General features: G+C 43.3%; 1 protein-coding gene across 1 annotated transcript in view; it reads left to right on the top strand.

The window, feature by feature from the left end:
- The first annotated feature begins 2,354 nt into the window (after positions 1 to 2,354).
- The window catches only part of FBXL17 (F-box and leucine rich repeat protein 17), a 574,296-nt gene continuing 552,670 nt past the window's right edge, over positions 2,355 to 23,980 (top strand). Inside the window, exon 1 of the mRNA XM_004484091.4 lies at positions 2,355 to 3,338. Within this exon, the coding sequence (XP_004484148.1) occupies positions 2,355 to 3,338 (984 nt within the window). The remainder of the gene's footprint in view (positions 3,339 to 23,980) is intronic.

Raw genomic sequence — 23,980 nt, 5'->3', positions numbered from 1 at the left:
TTTTTAAAAATTGTGAAGTCATTCCATTGAATGAACATACCACTCTTTATCCATTCTCCTACTGATGGACATCTGGGCTGTTTTCGGGATTTGATAATCATGAATCAAGCTACTATGTACATTTTCGTACATGTCTTTTTGTTATACATGATTTTATTCCCCTTGGGTAAATATCTAAAAGTGGAATTGCTGGGTTATAAGGTAGGTGTATGTTTAACTTACATGACACTGATGGACCCACAATATCGATACAGGGAAAGCAATGAAAAGGCTTAGAATTCCCTTCCTCCATTTCTTACCATCTTTGTTCAAAGTTTAGCCTGGCAGAGATGACAAAGGACATGTTAAAATTCCTCAGGCAACCTGTCATTCTTTACCTCCTGCCACTCACTAATGGAGCTCTGGGAACACTCTAAGATCCCTCTACAGGTAGAAGGATGAAAGTGGTGTGGATAATATCTGTAGGTGAATATAGTTTGGGCAGTGCATTTGATAACAATTGGTATGTGAAACCCTTTAACAAACCTTTGCCTCTAGGATTCTTGGAATATCATCTCACTGTGATCAAGTTCAGAGAAGGACGAAACCCCTGAGTATGACAAAGTAAAAGTAATTGTTTACAAAGAGACCGGATTCCAAAAAAAATTTTATGGCATGTTTGGGTGAAGGCTGGTCTCCAAGCCAGGATGGGCCTTGTATCTTGCAATACTGCATCCCCAGTCAGATCTCTCAAGTTAATCTTAATAGCTTTTTAAAACACCTGCCACCTGTCCTTCATCCTTCAGCAGGTGACCAGGCTCCACAAAAAGGAAAATAGAAACCATCAGAAAGGAATTCTTTCAATTTCTTGCCACAAACTTCCACCCATTCGTTTTAATCTTTTATCTAGCCTTTCCTCATTTCCTCCAATCACAATGAAGAATGTATCCTTCCGAAAGTACTCTGGATTGCATCTCTTCAGGGGTGTGCTCTACTGGTTCTCTTTTCATCCCCTTATCTCTTCCTCTATGCTGGCTCATTCCCATCAGTATTTAAGTATCCACAAATTTCTCCCTTGTGAAAGCTAATCTTCCTTCAGCACCATGTACCACTGTTCATATTCATTTCTACGCTTTCATTATAGTCATATCTTCCAAAGGGTTGTTTGTCTGCAAACCCTATTTCCTCTTTCTCACTTCTGTCACCAAGGACTCCCTGGAACAGTTTGTTATATATTACACACTGCACAGTCATTAAAAAAAAAAAATGATGGATGGGATTCTGACAGTGCATACAATAAATTCATTTATAGCTTGTAGGCAGGGATGCTGTTTGACTCACTAGGTTGAGAAACAGTTTATCTTTTGATTTTTATATATGACTTCAGTTTGAAATAGTTATGGAATTTCCACATTATGCTACAAGCAACAAGTACGAAAACGTGGGGAAACACAGCGGCGCTGCACAACCACTGAGTCCCCACTAAGGGCATGGTCCCGCATCACCGAAGAGCCGCGCGTCTTCCACGGCACCGGCTGGGTAGAGGTAGGTGGCCCAGACCGACCCTTCGGGCGGTTTACCGCTCCGAGGTGGCCCAGGTCTCCGAGTAGAGGGGGAGCCAACGGCTTCTGGCCAATGGCAGCTCTTGAACTTACACCTCGAGACGTCAGCGCGGCAGTGCAAACGGATGTCACACAGCTGGCTCGGAAGCGTCTCCTCCCGCTCCAGAAAAGGGGCGGGGGTGCAGCGGCCTCCACGAAACCTTGGGCTCCGGGAGGGAGAAACGCGCATCGCACACCGAGAGCCCCGCGCCCCAGCGGGCCATCTTCTCGGTAGTCCCCAGCCTGGCGGTCGTTCCGGTTGAGCAGCCGGGAGCCGGCGTCCCCGCCTGGAGCGCGCCGCCGTGGCCGGCTCCGCCCCTCTCGGCGCGGGCCGCGCGCTCCCGCAGCACCTAGCTGAGTCACGAGTGCGCGCACTGCCCGCGGAGCCGCAGTTAAAATGGTCCGAGCGGGACCTGGTGCTCCCCGGCCGCGGCGCTGATTGATTGAGCCGGCGGGCCGGGCCCGGACTCGGACTCTGACTGGTCGCATAGCCGGCAGGCTTCCTCCTCCCCTGGCATCCCCAAAGCTCGCTCCCACCGTTCTCCCGGCTTTTCTGGGCAAAGCATGTAGCCCCCGTCCGGCGCCGAAGCGGCCCGCAGCTGACGCCCACCCCCCACCGTTGCGTGTGTGCCCGTGTGTGCGTGTGTGCGCAGGGCGGGCGACCCCGCCGCGGGCCCGAGACCGAGCCGGCGAGCGGCCTGTCCCGCTGCCGGGAGCCGCCTCACCGGGCCTCCCTCCGCTCCCGTCCCTGTCCCCGTCCTCGGGGCCTTCTATATGGGCCACCTTCTCTCGAAGGAGCCGCGTAACCGCCCAAGCCAGAAGAGGCCTCGCTGTTGCAGCTGGTGCCGCCGCCGCCGCCCTCTCCTCAGGTTGCCCCGCCGGTCCCCGGCCAAGGCGCCCCCTCAGCCGGCGGCGCCCCGGAGCCGGGACTGCTTCTTCCGCGGGCCCTGCATGCTCTGCTTCATCGTGCACAGCCCCGGTGCGCCCGCCCCCGCCGGCCCAGAGGAGGAGCCGCCGCTCTCGCCGCCGCCGCCGAGGGACGGGGCCTACGCCGCCGCCGCCTCCTCGCAGCACCTGGCGCGGCGCTACGCTGCCCTGGCCGCCGAGGACTGCGCCGCCGCTGCCCGCCGCTTCCTACTGTCCTCGGCCGCCGCTGCGGCCGCCGCCGCCGCTTCGGCCTCGTCGCCCGCCTCTTGCTGCAAAGAGCTGGGGCTGGCCGCGGCCGCCGCCTGGGAGCAGCAGGGCCGGAGCCTCTTCCTGGCCAGCGTGGGGCCCGTGCGCTTCCTGGGGCCGCCTGCCGCCGTGCACCTCTTCCGGGGGCCGTCGCCTCCGCCGCCGGCCGAGCCCCTCACTCCCCCAGAGATGGTGTGCAAGCGGAAAGGGGCTGGGGTCCCCGCTTGCACCCCCTGCAAGCAGCCCCGCTGTGGCGGCGGGGGCTGCGGCGGCGGCGGGGGAGGGCCTGCGGGGGGAGGAGCTTCACCCCCGCGGCCCCCCGACGCCGGCTGCTGCCAGGGCCCGGAGCAGACCCCGCAGCCGCCCTGCCCCCCGCCCTCCTCTCCCACTTCCGAAGTTCCCCCCACAGAGGCCGGCGGAGACGCGGTCCGAGCGGGGGGCGCCGCCCCCTTACCCGCCCAGCAGCAGCAGCAATGCGGCGACGCGGACTGTCAGGAGTCCCCCGAAAACCCCTGCGACTGTTACCGGGAGCCGCCCCCCGAAGCCCCAGACATCAACCAGCTGCCGCCATCCATTCTGCTCAAGGTGGGTTTATGCAGGAGGTGCAGAGGTGCTGGCTTCTTCCCCCAACCCCGGCCTCCGCCTCCAAGGTTTCCTCTCCTCCCCTAAGCGCGGGGGAGGGGACGCCCCTGTCAGCCAAGCTTAGAAGGTCCGAAGGGGAGTTTGGGCAGCTACTAGGGAGGATGCTTAACGACCTGTTTTTCTGAAGTAGAAGAATTTGGAGTCTGCTGAATGCCTTTTATAGTTTGGATCTATTACTCACAATTTAAGGTTCGTCTCTTCTTAGATCCCCGGCCCACTGGTTTAGAAACTATTTGTAGGCTTTTGTGAAATATTTTATCAACTGAGCGATTTATACTTACTGGGTAAAGACTTTGTAAATTAGTATTTGAAGGTCTTCAAACGATACTTTTAGATTTAGTAGATGCTAGTTGATGGCAGTAACAACTTTTACTGAGCACCTACTATAATCACGCATTGGGTCAGCAGCTTTATATGCATAATATCTCACTTAGTCCTTCACATAGTCCTGTGAGATGACTACTGTTAATATCCTTATTGTATACAAGAAGAAACTGATATTTGAGTGCCATGGGCCAGGCTTTACAGTAGTGATCCAGGCAGAAGTGGTCTTTGCTCCTGTGGAATTTATAGTCATGTGGGGTTTGAAGACATTGAATGACTTGTCCAAGGTCACACACACAAAATAAGAAGCACCTCAGGGTCTTCAACTAGGGGATTTAGTCCTGCCAGACCTAAAAACCCCTATTTTTTAATGCTATGTTATATTGCCTTCCTACTTTTTAACCTTTACATAAAAGCATACAGATTCTCAGACAGGAAGGACAGATACAATTTTTGTTGGGGCGTGGGTGAGTGGAGAATAGTTGTGTTGGAGCTTTGTGTCACTTTCAACTAGTAATTGAATTTTCCAATTTGTCAACGCTAGTGACATCCTTAAGTGAGTGTATGAAGTTATTATTGGCTTAAGTTTTTTTGTCCTCAACTTCTCCTTTTCTCCTTTTCCAGAGCTGCTTTTTTCAGTGTGGATGATATTTAAGATTAGCTGTAAATAACCTCAATAAGAATTTTGACTACATTTATTGATACTGAAGGTCACCAATATACTTTCCTTCCTTTGATTAGTCTTTTTGCATATTTATAATTCTGTATGTTTGGATCTGTTTTACTGTGAATTAGTCTTCTTGTGAATAATGCCACAGGAGGGGAAACATAATGGCTTAATTCTTGTGGAGGTGTATTTGTTGGAAGTGTAATTCCCTGCTGTGTGGTGTGGGCAGGGCAGAGAAAACTTTTACAATTCTTTAAATCAGTGGATGACATGGAAAAATAAATTTGGAACAGAGGCTTGATTGATTTCTTCTTGTTTAGCCAAGTAAGACTGTTCAAAAACAAACCAAAACAAAAATCACAGGTACTTTCTATTTAAAACACTATTTCATTTTAATTATGTCCTGCCCTCCCTCCAAAAGGAGGAGGGACGTGATTAAAGCCCTATGAATAAGTGAATTCTATTTGCTTCATTGTTCTTTTTCACATTTTTGCTGTAGATTGCTGAAAACTTGGCCAAAGAGACTTTTGGCAGATGTCACTGGTCTTGCCCTGTTAGGTTGGGGTTTTTGGACATATTGTTATTTAGATTTCCATTCCTTGTAATAAAAGCTTGCACAAAGTAAGCATGTATTTCACTTAGTTTATTCTGTATCAGGTCTCATGGTCCTAGTGGTATTTAGTGTGAAGAGAGTGGGACTGCCTGGGATGAATTGAAATTGAGATTTTTTAAGTGTCTGCCAACCCAAGTAGATCTGTTAGGGATAATAAGGCTTTTGGGCAGAGGCGGTATTGATGTATCTTGCTTGCTGCTGTTTTCCCTCCCCAAGTGCAGTAGCTGACATTCAGTAGTACTCAGTAAATATTTATGAACAAATGAATGACCAGGTGTTGAGGGAGTCAGGTCTGAGCCTCTAGTGAATATGCTATACTACTAAGAGAAGTCTCTGAGAAATGTTCATATCCTGACTCAAGTTATTGTTGTTTTGAACCAGAGTAGAGCCATGTGATGGTGAGAGGGTTCTGACTGTCATTCTGGTGAGGACTGGAGGTGTCTGGCTTAGAGAAGAGAAGACTCAGGGAGCTACTGTGATAGTTGTTTTCCAGTAGCAGAAGGGTTGTTTGCATAGGAGGCAGAAATCCATCACCCTTAACGGGAAACATTTTTAGACAGTATAACCTGCTCTCCTGATAAATAAGTCAAGAGGCTTTATAGTTGTATTGCTGCATTTTTTGTACCAGCAAGTTACTATAGTTGTAATAAAAAGGGGGGGGGGGAGTGGTGGTTTGGGAGAGGAAATGTGATTTAAAAAAAAAAAAGATTTATATATTCCTGCCCCCTCCCCTTGCTGCTTGCACTTGCTCTCTGATCTCTGTAACCATTCGCTGTGTGTTCTTTTGCGTCGCTTGTCTCCCTTTGTTGTGTCATCTTGCTTCAGCTCTCTGCCCCACAGGCCTTTGGCCCTCCACTGCATGGGCCAGCTTGTCTTCACTAGGAAGCCCCTGGAAGCGAACGGGGGCCTCCCATTTGGTAGACGGGAGCCCAATTGCTTGAGCCACAGCCACTTCCCAGGAAATGTGATTTAAAGGACTTTTTGGAAGAAAGCTTTCATACTTGCCTAATTTTTTCCAGGTGTGGCAAAAGCAAAAGAGAAAAACTAAACTCTTTCTGTATTGCTTCTTAGGCAGATTTTGGCTTAATATCAGCAAGATCTTTTTCCTTTCAAATTTATTTTTATATAAGTGATAAGTATTTCTTTGGTTTAAAACATTCAAATTATGCCAGTAAAGCAAAAGTTTGCCTTGGTTCATCCCTACTGCCCATCCCATTTTTATCTCCAGAGGTTAACCACTGTTAGCAGTTTGTATCTTCTAGACCTGAACTGTTCAGTCAGTACAGTAACCACTAGCCACATTTGGCTGTTTAAATTTAAAATAATTAAAATTAAATAATTTTAAACGTTCAGTTTCTCAGTCACAATAGCTATGTTTCAGAATAGCTACGTTTCAGAGCTTAATAGTCAGGTGTAGCTCAATGATTACTGTAGTAGACTGTGCAGATCTAGAACATTTTGTCTATTTCAGAAAATTCTTTTGAATCAGCCTTATGTAAAACCTTTGTAGCTTTTTTTCCATGAATAACATCAAAATATACAAGTTCTGCAATTTTTATTTTACTTATTATAGTTGGTGGTCTTGTAGTATATGGTTTTATATACTAACTTATATGGTTCATTTCTTCTAGCTGTTGCATAGTATGCTGTAGTATACCATACTGTATTTATTTCTTAATTAACGGATGTTTCCACTTGTTTGTTACTACGTACAATGATTATATAGATGTTTTTCTACATGTCATTTTTCTAGGGTGGTTTTAAGAAGTTGAAGTTCAGAGTTGAAGAGTGTGTATTTGGAATTTTAGAAAATCCTTTCTAACAATTACAGCTTTCTAACAATGAGAGCTGTCTAAAAATGAAATGAGTTCTTTTCTAGTTGAGTCTCACTGGAAACCATAAACCTATAACTTCAGTACAGGAAGAGACTTTTGAGGCCATCTGGTGTCTTCCCTTATACGTGAAGAATTAGAAGCCTGGAGAAGTGAAAAGGCTAACTCAAAGGCATTTTATATAGTGAATGTCAGACTCTGGGTTGAAATGCAACTCAGTATTTCCAGGTCTAGAGATCTTTTCAACATATTATTTTTTAAGAGGACCTAAATGAATCCTCTCTCAGAGATATTATGGAAGGGATTGTAAAATTGAGTGGGGGGCTTATACCAGATGACTTCTAAACCACTATGAGTCAGAGGCTAATTTTGTAGTCTGTAGGGTTGAGTTGTGGTCTTTAAATATAAGAAATTTGAGAAGCATGGAATGGCTCTTTAAAGGTCAACTGTGGGAGTAGCATTTTCTTAAGTACTTTCGTCTGTTACATTTGATCTTTGACTGGTTAATGGATTGTTTTGGATCAAGTAATCTAGCTTCAACCTTTGCCTTTACAACTTTAAGTAAACCTGCCTGCTGATACCACAATTAGATTTTTATATGGTGGAACTATTATACAACAATTCTACCAAATGATAGCGGTGGGATATTTTTCTTTAAGAAGTTACTATGTAAGTAATTGCATATCTTGAGATCTATTAAGTTTTAGAAATTTTGTATATTGTATGTTTAGATATCTTGCTGTTTGTCAGCAGACCTATGAATATATTTATTTTTAAAGGAAACCATGTGAAAGTGTGTGATATTAACTTAAAATCTATCATCTCTATTAGAAAGAAACCTTACAAGGTATGAACCCTTCATAATATGGCAGTAGATACTAAATTATTTTTATAGCTTTAATACTAACAGGTTGCTCTAGTGGTCAAGGAAGCGTTTTATCAGAGAAATGTGCTTTGGAGAAAAGGTTATGAGCCAGATGTGTTTTTTCCCAAAATGAAAATAGGAATGAATGAACAGGTGGAAATGGGAGCCAAAGAAGAAAATTTATACCTCTTTTTAAAGTGTTGTAGATTACTAGTGGGTAGGAGGAATTAAGTTACATGTAGTATTTCATGAATGCTTACTTTAAGGCTCTAGTTACTAGGAAACTTCTGGAAAGTATCACTCAAGTTTTAGATATGGTTTTAGCCAGTGCTGAAAAAGAGTGGTCTTTAGGAAGACTGGTTCAATATTTTTCTTTGTTAAATGATGCCAAGTAGCCCTGATGAGCTTAATAAAGCTAACAAAATTTAAGACTTGTTTTCTTCTCATTTTAAGAAGTCTGTAAATTTTGGTGTCTTTAAAGAATAGCTGTCAAAGGAGTGACCTTGAACCTGGCTTTGTTAACTTTGGTTATCAGGTTATGTAAGAGAGAATGTGAAGGAAGATAAGTGAAGGCAAGTTTAGAAACATTTCGTATTATCATAATAGTTTCTAAAAAAGTTGCTTAACTTTGGCTAACTAACCTCCCTGGTGATAACTAGAGTTGCTTTTTATTGAATTGTACATTCCTTTAGAATAAGACTTATACTCTAATAAGTTTCACAATATCTGACTTTACTATAGAGTAACAATTGGGATTTTATTATTTTGCTGTACTCGAACTTTTAAAATTAATTAATTCCCTCCCCTTTCAGCTTGCTTGCTGTCTGCTCTCTGTGTCCGTTCGCTGTGCGTTCTTCTGTGTTGTGTTTTTTTTTTTTTTGCTTGTCTCCCTTTTGTTTGGGTTGCGTCACCTTGCTGAGTTGGCTCTCTGTGGTACCTGTGGCTTGCCTTCACAAGGAGGCCCCAGGACACGAACCCAAGGCCTCCCATATGGTGGATGGGAACCCAAGGCCTCCCATATGGTAGATGGGAGCCCAACTAATTAAGCCACAGCCATGTCTCCTACTTTAACTTTTAATAAATAAATTACGAGAAATTAAATTATAGATGAATGGTTTCAGAATCTGTGACTTCCCTGTGGCTGTATCATTAGAAAAGTGCCAGAAATACAATTTGTGCTTCTGTTTTTCTGAATGATGCTTTATTCAACTGAATACATAGTAAATTTTACTTTGAAACTTTTCACAGGCAGTATAAGTAGACTATTTAAGAAAGAAACAAGATATGATGTATGTGGGGACATAATGGAAAAGACTAGTAAGTTAAGTTGAATTTGGTTGAAATAGTTAATTCTGAGAAGATTTCAGAGAGATCTGTCTAAATCTAGAAGATATTGTCTGCTTAGTACTTTATTAAATTGTGTGTGTGTGTTTTATCAAACAGGAATTCAAAGGTTCTGGGAAGAAAAATAATAGTTCCTCCTGCATCTTTGCAATTAATTTCTGCCCACACCCCCTGTTCCAGTCAATCACAGATCTTTTTTTTTCCTATATAGTTTTGCCTTTTCTGGAAATTATATGTAAATGGCATCATACAATTTGTAGCCAGGTATTTTGTGCTGCATCTTTACTACTCTATCTCCTACAACACCTAACATATTCTCTGATATACAGGAGATGATCAATGTAATGTAGTTATTCGGGTTCACTTATTTTCTAACATTGTAAATACAGCTCACTAACAGTTTGTCTATTCATAGTCCTTAGCTACTTTTGGCAATCATATATAATAACATATAAAATATCTTCATCAAGAAATGAAATAACCAAATGTATGTCTTGGTTTTGTTGGCAGAAGGCTCTGGGTCCTGGTCTTCTAGGTTCTTGGCTTATGTTGCATAAAATAATTTAAAGATATATCATAGCATAGGCAAGGAAGTAAAGAGTTTATTAAGAAACAAGAAAAGAGTACACAGTCCTAGACACAGGCTGCAGGTCTGCTACAGAGTGAGAGGTGCATATGGGGACTCCAGGTTAGGCCTTTTCTGCTCCCCCTTCATAATGTTGGGGAGAGCCCCCAGCTGTTTGCTGTTCTGATTTGTTGCTTTATGATCCCTGCCTGTTAGCTCTGAGGCCCAATGAGGAGGCCTGTTTGAGATTATCTGGGGCATCTGCTTGACCTTGGAAAGAGTTCCAAATGGGATCTTGTGGCCAGGGTCTCGTGGGATCCCTCAGGAGGTTTCCGGGTGGGGTCTCACAACCATGTGGTCTACTGGCTATGTTGTTTGCAAACATGGTTGGGCATGATTTCTACCAGGTCTTAAGCTGTGACCTAAGTCTTCCCTTTCCCTATACTAACCTGCCTTAGTTTCATACTATAAGGTTCTTTGGGGAGTAGTTATGACCAAGCATCAGGCAATAATGCTTTCTCTGGAAGTTTCTTCTGTCTGAGATACCGTCTAATATATTAATGTCCTGCTTAACAATGGAGTCTTTTAAAGTTTAGGAATATTGGATATCAGTGTAATAGTGATTATACCAGCAATATAACTTGTATATTTTCTGATAATTAATAGTTTACTTGTTTTGTCTAGATTTGCCACTAAAGATCAAGAATATGAAGCTTGTTTTCAACTCGTGTACTGACTTAGAAGTCACTATTGTTTCCCATTGTCCATCCCCTTCATATTCTTTTTATTAAAAGAATCCCCCAGTTTCTAATTAGGCACATGGCTACCTAATTAGAGATTGTATTTCTCAGCTTCCTTTGTAGATAGTGTGGCCAAGTGACAAAATATTAGGCAATGGGATGTGAGTGGGGGCAATGTGTAGAACTTACAAATCATACCCATAAAAGGCAGCTGCTTGCCGTCTTCCTTTTCTATCTTTCAAGGGCTAGACCACCTGCATTATAGGATTAAGAGATCTTCATCCCTATTAGGGCAGTGACGAAAAAGCAACAAGATGGAAGATGGATGATTCTTGGATTGCCTACAACCTTAGAGCACCTACTAACTTGGACTTCTGTCATGTTTAAGCCATTGCTAGTTGGCCTATTTGAAAGTAAGCAATTTGCTAGTTCAATGCAGGTGATATACCAGTTTTTTCAGTGTAATTTTTCTCTTCTTAGTTTTCTTTATTCTACAAAAAATGTTATTGGTCAGCAATCTACAGGTCTTTGTTTTCATTCTTCAGAGCAACCTATAAATACTTATTTCTCTTGAGTTTTAAATTATTCTAAGATAACTTAGAAATGCCTTTGACTGTATAATTCTTAAAGCCAGTGAAGAAATTGCATGCCTCTTAGTGTCTCCGACAGAAACCTAGGTATATGTGGACAAGTTAAATAAATTAAGAAAATAGTTTGGGGGCGGGGTAGTTATTTTCTCGAGAGTTAGGTATGGGCACAGACAGCATTTTAATAACAGAAAGAAATGTGTGTTTATTTAAATGTATTAGCTAACTATTGCTGCATATAAATTATATTAGTACTTAGCAGTTTCAAACTACAAACATTTATTATTTCATAGTTTCTCTAGTTAGAAATCTGGGTGTGGTTTAGCTGGGTGCTTCTGATCCAGCCAAGTAAATGCGGTCTCTTATGAAGCTGCAATCAATTTCTTGACTGGGACTGTTTGACTTCCTCTGAAGAATTCCATTCCAAACTCACTCACAAGATTATTGGCAGATCTCATTGACTGTTGGCCAGAGACTTAAGTTCCTTGCCAGGTGGGCCTCTCTATAGGGCTACTCAATATGGTAGCTTGCCTACCCCAAGCAACAGACCTAACAGAGAACACCTAAAACAGAAGCCCGTGTTTTGCACCTAATCTCAGAAATGATATCCCATTAGTTCTGCCGTATTTTGTTTACAAAAAGTGAGTCAATAAATCCAGCCCTACTCAAAGGGAGGAGATTAACCAAGGGTAGGGATTAAGGGAGCCATTGTACAATCAGCCTAAAGATTTGTTAAGTCTGATTGGTATTTTGGCCTTACTTTTATCCATCTTTGCTGATAACCAGTTTTATTTTCCCTTTATCCACTTATTAAATTCCCTTTCACTTGTATAAATAAGATAATCTAGATCCACCTAGACTTAGTAAATTATTTTTGTATTATAACAATTCTCACTTTTACGAAAAAAGAAAACTAAAGTTCAAAGAAGTTATATCCAAAGTCAGACATGTATTAAACAAAGTACTGCTCAGTTCCAATGAATATACTCCAAACATTTTCATTTGTGAAAGGACAAATTAACCTTTTCATACCACAATGTTCTTTAACCTTAAACAAATGGTCTAGTCATCCTGAATCTTTATTTTCTTATCTATAAGATGAGAAGTATGAGCATAAAACTATCTAAAGAGAGGGAATTTGAATTATGGTTACATGAAGCGTTTATTGAGTCTTCACAAAAAGCAAGTGTAAAACTGGACAGAGGTCTTCACACTGTTTGGGTTCTGGGAATTAACCAAAGAAAGACAACAAATTGGGTGCATGTATTCTTAGAAAAATTGCTAGAGATTCAGGAAAGAACAGTGGGAGTCTACACCTTCTTGCAAGGGGCTGCAGCCGTGACCTTCCTCCCCCATGTTCAGCACCTTCAGCAAGAACTGTAGTTTGGAAAATCAGCTTTGCTTCCAGACAGGCTGATCAGTTTGGTATAATGAGTTCAGTCTTAATGATTTTTCAGCTAAAGGTGGTAAACCTGGTAGGAAATAAATAGGTAGAACGCACATATTTGCTAGTTTGGGTTTGTGGTCCCAGTTGGGATAAGCAGTGGGCCAACGAGCAATTTAACAGGGAGATCCTGGATATGAGATAACCATAAAGGGATGAGCTCACCACATATCCCTTGCTTATTGTAGAATTATAAGTATGTGCAGGGGAGACTTGAGAGTCAGGGGAAAGCAAGAGCCAAGGCAGACTTGAGAATTGGCTATTTTTTGTGTGTTCTTCCCAGTCCATACACAGGTAAAAGAACAGGCTCGAGGTAATTGAAGATACCCTTTGCCCAAATAACTAGCTGAAAACTAAGCTATACAGGGGATGTTCTTCTTAGGAAGCCAGTCTAAAAAATATAGGTAAAAAATTAAATCTGAGCAGAGACATCCACAATGCAAGGGACACAGAGTTGCCAGTTTAAGATCAGGCAAGTATTAATAAAAAGGAAGGAAGGAAGGCAGGGAGGGAAATCAAATTACAGAATTGCTACAATGTGTTATCTAAAATGTCCAGTTCTTAACAAAAGACTGTGAAATAGGTATAAAGAAACAGTAAAATGTGACCTATAGTGAGGAGAAAAGAGCAGTTACTAGAAACTGACTCTGAATGGGTCCACTTAGAGACAAAGACTTCAGAGTCAGTTATAATATGGTAAAAGAACTAAAGGAAACTATGTTTAAAGAATTTAAGGATAATATGATGACATTAATGCAACAAATGGGAGCCTCAGTAGAGAAGTGAAACTATAAAAAAGGAACCCAGTGGAAATTTTAGAGATGAAAGTAAAATAATCAAAGTGAAAAATTCACTGAATGAAATTTATGGCAGATTTGAGATAGCAGAAGAAAGAACCAATGAACTATAAGGTAGACGAACAGAAACTATCCAACCCCCTCATCCCCCTCAAAAAAATTGAAAAAAGTGAAAAATCAACAGAGCTCATGGATCAAGTTTGGGTTAATTTTTGTATGTGATATATGGAATATATGGAAATCCAATTTCCAGTACCATTTGTTGAAGAGATCATTCATTTCTCATTGAGTTGACTTGATATCCTTATTGAAATCTGTTGATTATAGATGTATGACTCTTATTTCTGGATTCTCAATTCTATTACATTGATCTATACGTCTCTTCTTATGCAAGTACTATGCTTTTGATTACTGTAGCTTTGTAGTAAATTTTCACATCAGAAAGTGTGAGTCCTCCAACTTTGTTCTTTTTCAAAATTGTTTTGGTTATTCAGGGTCCTTTTTAATTTCATATGACTTTTAAGATCAGCTTGTCCATTTCTGCAAAAAAAAAAAACCCACTTTTTTCGGTAGGGATTGCATTGAATATGTGTTTTAATCACTTCCTACTCATCCCATTGGTGGGATTAGACAACTAATCTGCTATTTTTCTATGCATGCTTTCAAATTCTTTGTGCTCATCCAATGTCTTCTTAATATCCTTAATCTCTTTAGTCATCTCATTGAATTTATTAAGGGGATTTGTTTAAACATCTATGATTAGTTTTAACTCCTTTATATCGTCTGGAGGCTTATCTTGTTCCTTTAACCGGGCCATATCTTCCTGTTTCTTGGTGTAGATTGTAATTTTTGGTTTGTGTCTTGGCATCTGGCTTACTAGAGTATTCTGGGTGCAGTTTTTCTCTTTAGTTTAGGGCTTCCTGCCCTTTCTCCCTTGCTGGTTGTGCATTAGGAGCCAAGGATGTAATTGATGTTATAAACTGTGGAGGCTCAAGGTGCCCTTATTGTTCCAGGGACTGATGAAGCTTCTCTCTTGATCCGGTTCCTACCATCACTGTGATATTTGGTCAGGCCAGCTTCCCCTTAGGCTGGGGGCAGAGTCAAAATGGCGGCAACCAGCCTCTTTCCAACTTGGACAAATTCACACCCCAGCTGTTCCTAGGATTATTCCTTAACCATTCGAGTCTACCAATCAGGAGCTGAAATCAGCAGCCAACTGTCTCCTCCTCCCCTGTTTTTGGAAAATGGACTTAGCAATTCCCGTCACAGAACAGCTCTTGGGGTGGCTTGCACCACCAGAGTAGGACAATCACCAGCCTCCGCGGCTTAGCCAGCAATTTCCTGGAAAGGCTGGCGCAGGTCCCTGCAGCTTCCTCCCTGTTAAAGGTGGCACTGGGGCTTAGGCGAGAGCTGCAGTCTGACCTGGATGGAAAGAAGCCGGTTCCCACCAACACTGTGATTTTCAGTCCGCCCTTTTCCCCTCCTGCCAGGCATGGAGTTAAGATAGCAGCTGCTGGCCTCTTTCTGACTTGGACAGAAACAGCTCAAACTTTAGCTGTTTTCAGGATTATACTTCACCGCTGAATTTACTCATCAGTAGCTGAAGTTGGGTGCCCAATAGTCTCTTCCTCCCCTGTTTTTGGGAAGTGGAGCTTCCAATTCCAGCCATGGAACAGCTCCTGAGGTGGCTTGTGCCTCCAGTGCAGGATGGGCACCGGCCTCCATGGCGTGGAGCGCTCTACTACTACTACTTACAAGTCTTCTCTGCAGATGGGCAGCATCCTTCTTCCATTCCTTCGAAGACATTGCAGGATGTCCTTCTGGCCTCCTGAAGCCCCCAAACAGGTGCTTCAGCTAGCTTATATAGCTCTGGGTGTTTACTAACTGCCTTGGGGCAGAAGCTGATTCTTTAAACAATATTTTGTAATTTTCATTTTATGCCTACTTGATTCCATTTATTCCTAATTATTTTATTATTTTTGATGCTTTTGAAACTTGAATAGTTTTTTTAAAAAATTCATTATTGGATTTCTCATTGCTAGTATATAGAAAAATAAAAATGATTTTTATGATGTTGATTTTTTTCAAAATTTTAAAATTCGTATATTTATTTTATTTCCTCTCCCTCCCTGAGATGGCTCTCATGTCTTTTTGCTCATTGTGGGTTTTTTGTGTTTTTTTTTCTTCTCATTATCTGTCTGTTTCTTCCCTAGAAGGGACCAGGAAGTGAACCTGGGACCTCCTATGTAGGAGGTGGGTGCCCAACTTCTTGAGCCACATTTGCTTCCCCAGGGGCCTTAGATCTTATGGGGCAGATGGAAGGAACTGTTTTGCTTGCAGTTGTAGATACTCCTTTTTTGAGGAGATGGGCTTGTCCATCATTATCATTTTGTTAGTTGTCCTGGGCGAGTCCGATGCACTGGAGAGTAGGTGTTGACAGAACTCTGCTGAGATTCAGAGCTCAACTGACATATGAATGGACTGAATATTTAAGTCTCTGGGATATATTTAATGGGTATAGTGCTAATTATAGGTTCAAATAAAAAGGGTAGAAGAACCCTATGGAGGGAAATTGTAAATGAGTCTAACAATGTTATATCGGGGAAATAGTTTTCATATATTCCAAGGTAAGGCCCACTAACAGTGTGCTGATTTCATGGGGTTGTGTCTGGATGTCTTTAGAGTCCTCCTGTTTGAGGTTTTGTTTACTCTAGCAGTTAGTGAGATCCTTCTGAGATATCCGTAAGTGTAACCTCAGGAATGACCTCCTGTTTCACTTTGAAATCTCTTAGCCATAAAAACTCTTTTGTATTTAATGTTTTCCCCTTTTGATCAAGGTCTTTTTCCAAAGGCATCACTGGTTGGTGCTTGGTATTAATTCCTTGATGCAGGAAGGCTCATCCTTAGGAGTTAATGTCCCGTGCTGGGGAGAAGGTATTGAGGTTTTTGCTGAGGTTGGCTTAGAGAGAGGCCACATTTGAGTAACAAGAAGGTTTTCAGAAGGCAACTCTTAGGCAATAGTTATTATTAGGCTAAGTTTCAATTTTACAAGATGAGGTTCATAAGTACCAAGCATTAATGTTGAAGACTTGACATATTGGTCTGTTTTCTTTTATTAGACACTGTCTATGTACTCTAGAGATTCTTGGCACTCTATTTGAGAATGTAGCAGGACTCCCTAGGATGGGAGTTTAATATTTTGCTGGTTTTTGTGTGGGTCTCCATCCACTGAGATAATACCCTATGACAAAACGAATACAATCATATTCCATAGAGTCATACCCCAGGTGCCACCTTCCCCACCTATACCCCCACCACTGACACCCTGCATCAGTGAGGCTCCCCTGCCATAGTGGCCAAAAGAACACTCCCACAAAATATTCACCACAGTCCTCAACCTCCCCAGAGTTTACCTGTTCTTTCCTCTAGCCCTCCCCCAGCTCCATGGATAACCCAACCCACGCTTTCAACCCTGCTTATACTCATACTCCAGCACTGTTGACCCCACTCATGTCGCTATACCACCATCACCCCCATCCACTGCCAAACTGCCACCATCCTAATTGATTCTACCCAGACTAGGCATTGGTTTACCACTCTCTACTCCCTTTCTGTCTCTTGGTAACCTATCTTCCAGATTTTATTCCCATGAGTCTGCTCAATATCCTGAGTGAGACCATGCAATATTTGTCCTTCAGTGACTTGCTTACTTCACTCAACATAAGGTCTTTGAGATTCATCCATGTTGTGGCAATGTCAATACTTAATTCCCTCTTACAGCTGAGTAATCTTCCATAGTATATATACCGAATTTTGTTTAACCATTCATTCGTTGATGGACACTTGGGTTGCTTTCAACTTTTGGCAATTGCAAATAATGCCACGCTGAACATTGGTGTGCATATATCTGTTTGCATCCATGTTTTCAATTCTTCTGGGTATATTCCTAGTAGTAGGACTGCTGGATCATATAGCAGTTCTATACTCAGCTTCCTAAGGAACTGCCAAATTGTCCTTCACAGTGGCTACACTGTTTTACATTCCCAGCAGCAGTGAATGAATTTTCCTATTCCTCCACATCCTCTCCTTTCTTTGCCTCTTGATTCAGAGGCATGAGGAGCCCAAAGTGGCCAGGTGGCAATCTTATCTTCCAATTCAGTGGCATCATTGTGTTCCCTGGAGGTAGCACTCCTCCTTTTGGAACTAAAACCTGTAGACTAGCAGACCTTAAGGTTACAGGGAAAGGAAGCACACATTTTTCTAGTGGATCAGTAGGGGAAATAGTGAATGGTTGCCACTCCTATTTCTATGCCTTGACTCCTGGACCTGTGAATGCTGGCTATGGGAGGAACAGCATGATAGTGTGGATATTGATTTAGAGCATATACAGCATCCTCGAGAACATTGGCCTGGCCCTGCAAGGTATTGCCACCTAGTTGGCACCATAATTGAGTCTTTAAAAGGCCATTTCACTGTTTTATCAGTCCCGCTGCTTTAGAATGATGGGGAACATGGTAAGATCAGTAAATTCCATGAGCACGTGTCCACTCCTGCACATCATTTGCTGTGAAGTGAGTTCCTTGATCAGAATTAATACTGTGTGGAATGGCATGGTGGTGGATAAGACATTTGATAAGTCCATGAATGATAGTTTTGGAAAGAGCATTGCATGCAGGGCAGGCAAACCCATATCTGGAATATGTGTCTGTTCTAGTTAAAACAAATCACTATCCATTCCATGATGGAAGTGGTCCAATGTATTCAACCTGCTACCAGGTAGCAGGCTGATCACCTGGAGGATGGTGCCATATTGGGGGCTACATGTGGATCTCTGCTGCTGGCAGATTGGGCAAGTCAGACTTGGTGAGGAGAAGTCCATTTGCTGAGCCCATGCATAACTTCCATCCCTACCTCCATGTCCACTTTGTCCATGAACCCATTGGACAATGACAGGAGTAACTGGGGAAAGAGGCTGAGCACTAGCCACAGAGCAGCTCATCTTACCCACTTAATTATGAAAATCTTCCTCTGCTGAAGTTACCCTCTGGTGAGCATTCACATGGGACACAAATATTTTCATGTTTTTTGCCCACTCAGAAAGTCCACATACTTCTTCCCCAGACCTCTTTGTCACCAATTTTCCAATCATGTTCCTTCCAAGTTCCTGACTCTCTGGCCAAACCATTGGCATCAGCACATGAATCTGTGTACAATGCACCTATGGCCTTTTCTTCTTCCAAGCAAAATGAACAACCAGGTGCACTGCTCAAAGATCTGCCTACTGGGAAGATTGACCCTTACCACTCCTTCAGAGATGTCCCAGAAAGGGGCTGCAGTGCTGAAGCTGTCCACTGTTGGGTGGTACCTGCATATTATACAGAACCATCTGTAAACCAGGCCCAAGATTTCTCTTCCTCAGTAAACTGATTGTAAGTAACTCCCCAAGAGGCCATAGCTGTTAGGTGGGAAAGAGAAGGTAACATGACAGGAATGGTGACCATGGACATTTGGGCCACTTCCTCATGTAACTTACTTGTGCATTCAGGATCCGCTTGCACCCTCATTTATACCACTTACACTTCAAGGTGGAATGCTGCTGTGCCTGCCCAATTTTATTGTTTGGTAGGTCAGACAATAACCAGCTCATGATAGGCAATTTGGTTCTCATGTTAACTTGGTGGCCCATGGTTAAGCATTCACTCTCTACTAAAGCCCAGTTGCAGGCCCAAAATTGTCAAAATGGGAGTAGTTATCTGCAGAGGATGGCAGCGCTTTGCTCCAAAATCCTAAGGGTCTGCATTGTGATTCTGCTATAGGGGCCTGCCAAAGGCTCCAGGCTGCATCTCTATTTGCCACTGACACTTTCAGCACCATTGGATCTGTTGGATCATATGGCCAAAGTGGCAGTGCAGCTTTGCACAGCCTCTTCTTGTTCTAGTCTCCACTCAAAACTAGCAGCTTTTCTGGTCACTTGGTAAATGGGCAATAGTAGCACTTCCAAGCGAGAAATGTGTTGTCACCAAAATCTGAAGTGACCAACTAAGCATTGTGCCTCTTTTTTGGTCATAGGAGGGGCCTGATGCAACAGCTTATCCTTCACTTTTGAAGGGGTATCTCGACATGCTCCACACCACTGCTCACCTAGAAATTTCACTGAGTGGAAGGTCCCTGTATTTTTGTTTAATTTATCCCCCCATCCTCTCTCACACAAATGCCTTACCAATAAATCTAGAGTCATTGCTACTTCTTGCTCACTAGGTCCAATCAACATGATATTATCAATATAATGTACCAGTGTGATGTCTTGTGGGAGGGAGAGATGATCAAGGTCCCTTGTGGACAATATTATGATACAGGGCTAGAGAGTTGATATACCCCTGAGGCAGGACAGTGAAGGTATATTGCTGGCTTTGCCAGCTGAAAACAAACTGTTTCTGGCAATTAAGGAAAAAATATTTGCTAGATCAATAGCTGCATATCAGGGACCAGGGGATGTGTTTAATTGCTCCAGCAATGATAACCACACTGGGACAGCAGCTGCAATTGGAGTCACCACCTGTTTAAGTTTGCGATAATCTACTGTCATCCTCCAAGATCCAGCTGTTTTCTGCACAGGCCAAATAGGGGAGTTAAATGGGAATTTGGTTGGAGTCACCACGATTGCACCCTTCAAATCCTTAATGGCACTGATCTCTGCAATCCCTCCAGGAATGTAGTATTGCTTTTTTTTTTTTTTTAAAGATTTATTTATTTATTTATTTATTTTTCTACCCTTCCCCTTCCCCCACCCCGGTCGTCTGTTCTCTATGTCTATTTGCTGTGTCTTCTTTGTCTGCTTCTGTTGTTGTCAGCGGCACGGGAATCTGTGTTTCTTTTTGTTGTGCCAGCTCTCCGTGTGTGCGGCACCATTCCTGGGCAGGCTGCACTTTCTTTCGCAATGGGCATCTCTCCTTACGGGAGGCACTCCTTGCATGTGGAGCTCCCCTATGCGGGGGCACGCCTGCGTGGCAGGGCATTCCTTGCACACATTAGCACTGCGCATGGGCCAGCTGCACACGGGTCAAGGAGGCCTGGGGTTTGAACCGCAGACCTCCCATGTGGTAGACGGACATCCGAACCACTGGGCCAAGTCCGCCACCAATGTAGTATTGCTTTTGATTTACTATTTTGTGAGGTGGGGCCAGTTCTAGTGGCTTCCACTTGGCCTTTCCTACTATAATAGCCTTCGCTCCACAAGTCAGGGATCAATTGTGGGGGTTCTGCCAGTTACGGAGTATGTCTGTTCCAATTATGCATTTGGGAACTGGGGAAATAACCACCAAATGTGTCTGGGACTCATTGGTCCCACTGTAAGATGGACCTGAGCTAAAATATTAGTCACCTGACCTCCATATGCCCCTACCCTGACTTGGGGACCACAGTCTCCTGGAATTAATGTTACTTCTGAGCCAGTCTAATAATCCTTGAAATGTCTGATCATTTCCTTTTCCCTGGTGCACAGTTACCCTGGTAAAAGGTTGTAGGTCTCATTGGAGAAAACTGGGAGGAAGATTAACAATATAAGTTTTTGGCAGTGTAACAGGATCCTTCCCCAAGGGGACTTGGCCTTGCCCTCATTCAAGTGGCTCTGGGACTGAAAACTGTCTCAAGTCTGGGAATTGGTTAAGGGATTCTCTGTGTCTCTAACTCAAGTTAGTGTTTTGTTCACTTGGCCAAGAAGATTAAGAACTCTTAAGCTTATACAGATTAAATAGGAATTTAGCAGATAGCCCATCTATTTCACTTCTAGGTACTCTATGATCTATTAGCCAACACCATGGCTCTATGTGACTCACACTCTTTTGAGTCTGCTTTCATTGAAGTAGCCATGCCCACCTTGTCTTTGGTTATTAGCGGCTATTACTTGGCTTCTACCAGCCCTAGGTCTTACCATCCCAATAGTGTTTAAAGAGTCTAGTTCCATGACAGCAGGTTCCACAGTAATATCTGAACTACAGAAAAGAGCAACCAGAGAACTCTTCAGGGAAAATAGAGTTCATCTTACAAATTTATTCCTCACAGTACTAGTTAAAGGTGTGTCCTTGGACATTCTTAAATGGTGAATCCATTCTAGCATTTCAATCTCTTTCAGCCTTTGGGTTCCCTCTTCTGCAGTATACCAGGGTAAATCAGGCATCTCAAACTCAGATGTTCTAGGCCATCTTTTGGTCCGTGTATCAACCAGCCACCCAACAAGCTTTTAGAGCCCTTTCTAAGCAATCATGCTACAGCATTGAATCTAGAATCTCTGTATAGTGGTCCCATATGGATAAATTCAGCCTGATCCAACTTTATATTCCTTCCCCCATTATCCTATGCCCTTAGTATCCATTCCCATACATATTCCTCTCATTTCTGTCTATATAAATCGGAAAGCTCATGCATTTCTTTTAGCATATAGCATTATATGCTCATGGGTCACACTTTTTACTCACCTTTAGGGGCTTGTGATTTTAGTCTAGTAATAGGTCTGGAAGAGGAGGGGGTGGTAGGGATGGGTAAGGAGAAAGATTAGAAATGTCATGTCTCTGTCGCATTCCCCAGTGGAACAGCAACAATCCTCTGAGTGCAATGGCTAAGACCAATAAGGAAGAATGGTCCAACAATGAGCCCTTGATGCTAATGACTATGCTTGTGGGCCTGTGTGCCTGAAATAAGAACTAGGCCTAGAGCTGCAGGGTGCCTAAGAGTTCCCTCCTGAGAGCCTCCATGTTGCTCAAATGTGGCCAGTCTCGAAGCCAAACTCAGAATGTAAATTACCCCCAGAGTGGGACTGACTCCCGGGATGAGCCTCCCTGGAACCGAGGGATTTCTGCCAAGTACTAGCTGATGATGTGGCTGAAGAATGACCTTGAATAAAAGGGTCAACTCAGACCAGCAGAATATCTCAGCCTACATGTAATATCAGGAGTTAAAAATGCTTTTTGACCCTGCATAAAAGGGGGAAATGGAAAGGACAAATGAGTTTATATGGCTATGAGTCTCCAAAAAAGAGCCGGGAGGTTATCAGAAGGGTCGCCCTTATGCACCTCAGCAGAGTCTCAGAGACAGCTAAAGTAGATACAACCCCAGGTATTGGTTCTTCTGAGGGCAACAGAGACCCACAGGTTCTATGGTCATGGCAGATGGAGGTCAGTGCCATGTCAGTTGGCCCTACTTTGGAGTTTGTGGTCCTGAGTGTGATGGAGTTGGACTCAGGTGTGATCTTTGTTCACAAGCCTCTCCTGTCACTTTTATTGGACCTGTGGTTGGCACTGGGGTTTAGTGTATACTTGGGGGACCTGAATCTCTGGACTGTCCATGTGATAGCCAGGGCCTGAGCCTCAACATATTTGTAACTCCTACCATCCGGTTTATTGGACTTACCCCAGCCAGCTAACAGGGAGGTAAAGAAGGTCAACCACCACACCAGGGAGCTAAGAGTGCCTACAACTGCAAACAGGAGAATTGCATCCATCGTCCAAGTGGAGTCGAGTCACCCTCTCGATAGAGGGGCGGAGTGGACATAACTATCCCAGGGTCCACAGAATGGAGGAATAGAGTATGGATTAGAGTGGTCTTACTGATACTCTATTCTGGAACTAATGTGATGTAAATGTAAATGTAACACTGAGATGGAGAAAGTGGACATGGTAGCTGCTGAGGGTGGGAATGGGAAGAAGAGATGTGATGTGGGGGCACTTTCAGGACTTGGAGGTGTCCTGGGTGGTACTGCAGGGACAGTTACTGGACGCTGTATGTCCTGCCATGGCCCACTGGGTGGACTGGGGGAGAGTGTAAACTGTAATGTGGACCATTGACCATGTGGTGCAGCAGTGCTCAGAGAAGTATTCACCAAGTGCAGTGAATGTCCCATGATGATGGAGGAGGTTGTGGTTATGGGAGGAGTGGAGTGAGGGGGGTGGGGGGTATATGGGGATGTCATATTGTTTTAATGTAACATTAAAAATAAATTAATTAAAAAAAAGAACAGTCAGCAAATGGACACAGAGAACAGACAACTGGGTGGGGGGAAGGGGAGAGAAATTTTTAAAAAAAAGTCATGCAAGCTTCTGGCCTTAGGGTATTTCTTTGCGTTTTCATCTGGTGAGACTGGCTTAGTCTTTTCAGGCAGGGCATGGAAGGCAGAATGCTCAGGGCGGGTTGGGGGTTGGACTGTGCAGGCTGGGGTTTTGGAGTTTGGTTGGTACCTGCCTCATGGCTAGGAGGAGGTCCAGACTTCCTGAGGCTCGTATTCCCTGCGTGATGTGAGCTTGAATTGTGTGTTCTCCACAGTGCAGAGCATCACAAGTTTATCTGGCTAAGTCTCAGCAGAATTTGGGTTTCAATGTCATCACCAATATCATCATCAGGCCATATGTTTACGTTCCAAACCTCAGGGTTCCACTCCTTTCCAATGAATGCCTCACTTTAACAGCAGGCACCCTGTGAGGTTGAGATTTTAGCTTCCTTTGTAACTCTGCTACTCCTACAGTGAGACTCCAGAGTGGTTTTCAGAGATCTCAAATCTGTGGTTGCATGAGACAAGACTTTCTTTCAGAGCACATATAGAAACTTTCATATAATTCATGTGGCACTTAAGTTGCAAATTTGAAGCCTTTAGTCCAGGCATTTTTAACCATTTTTGTTCCACAATCCCCTGCCAGTCAGGTGAAAACCACCGACCCCTTACTAAGTCCATACTATACTGTGTATTACTTAATATATCACATCCACACCAACATGTCCTCAAAGAATGTGGTTTTTTTTCGAATTTCAGTTCAAGCTT

Source organism: Dasypus novemcinctus, chromosome 2, assembly GCF_030445035.2.
Source record: "Dasypus novemcinctus isolate mDasNov1 chromosome 2, mDasNov1.1.hap2, whole genome shotgun sequence".
NCBI lineage: Eukaryota > Metazoa > Chordata > Mammalia > Cingulata > Dasypodidae > Dasypus > Dasypus novemcinctus.
Note: the sequence above shows the minus strand (reverse complement) of the source record. Positions and strands in the feature narration are given on the sequence as shown.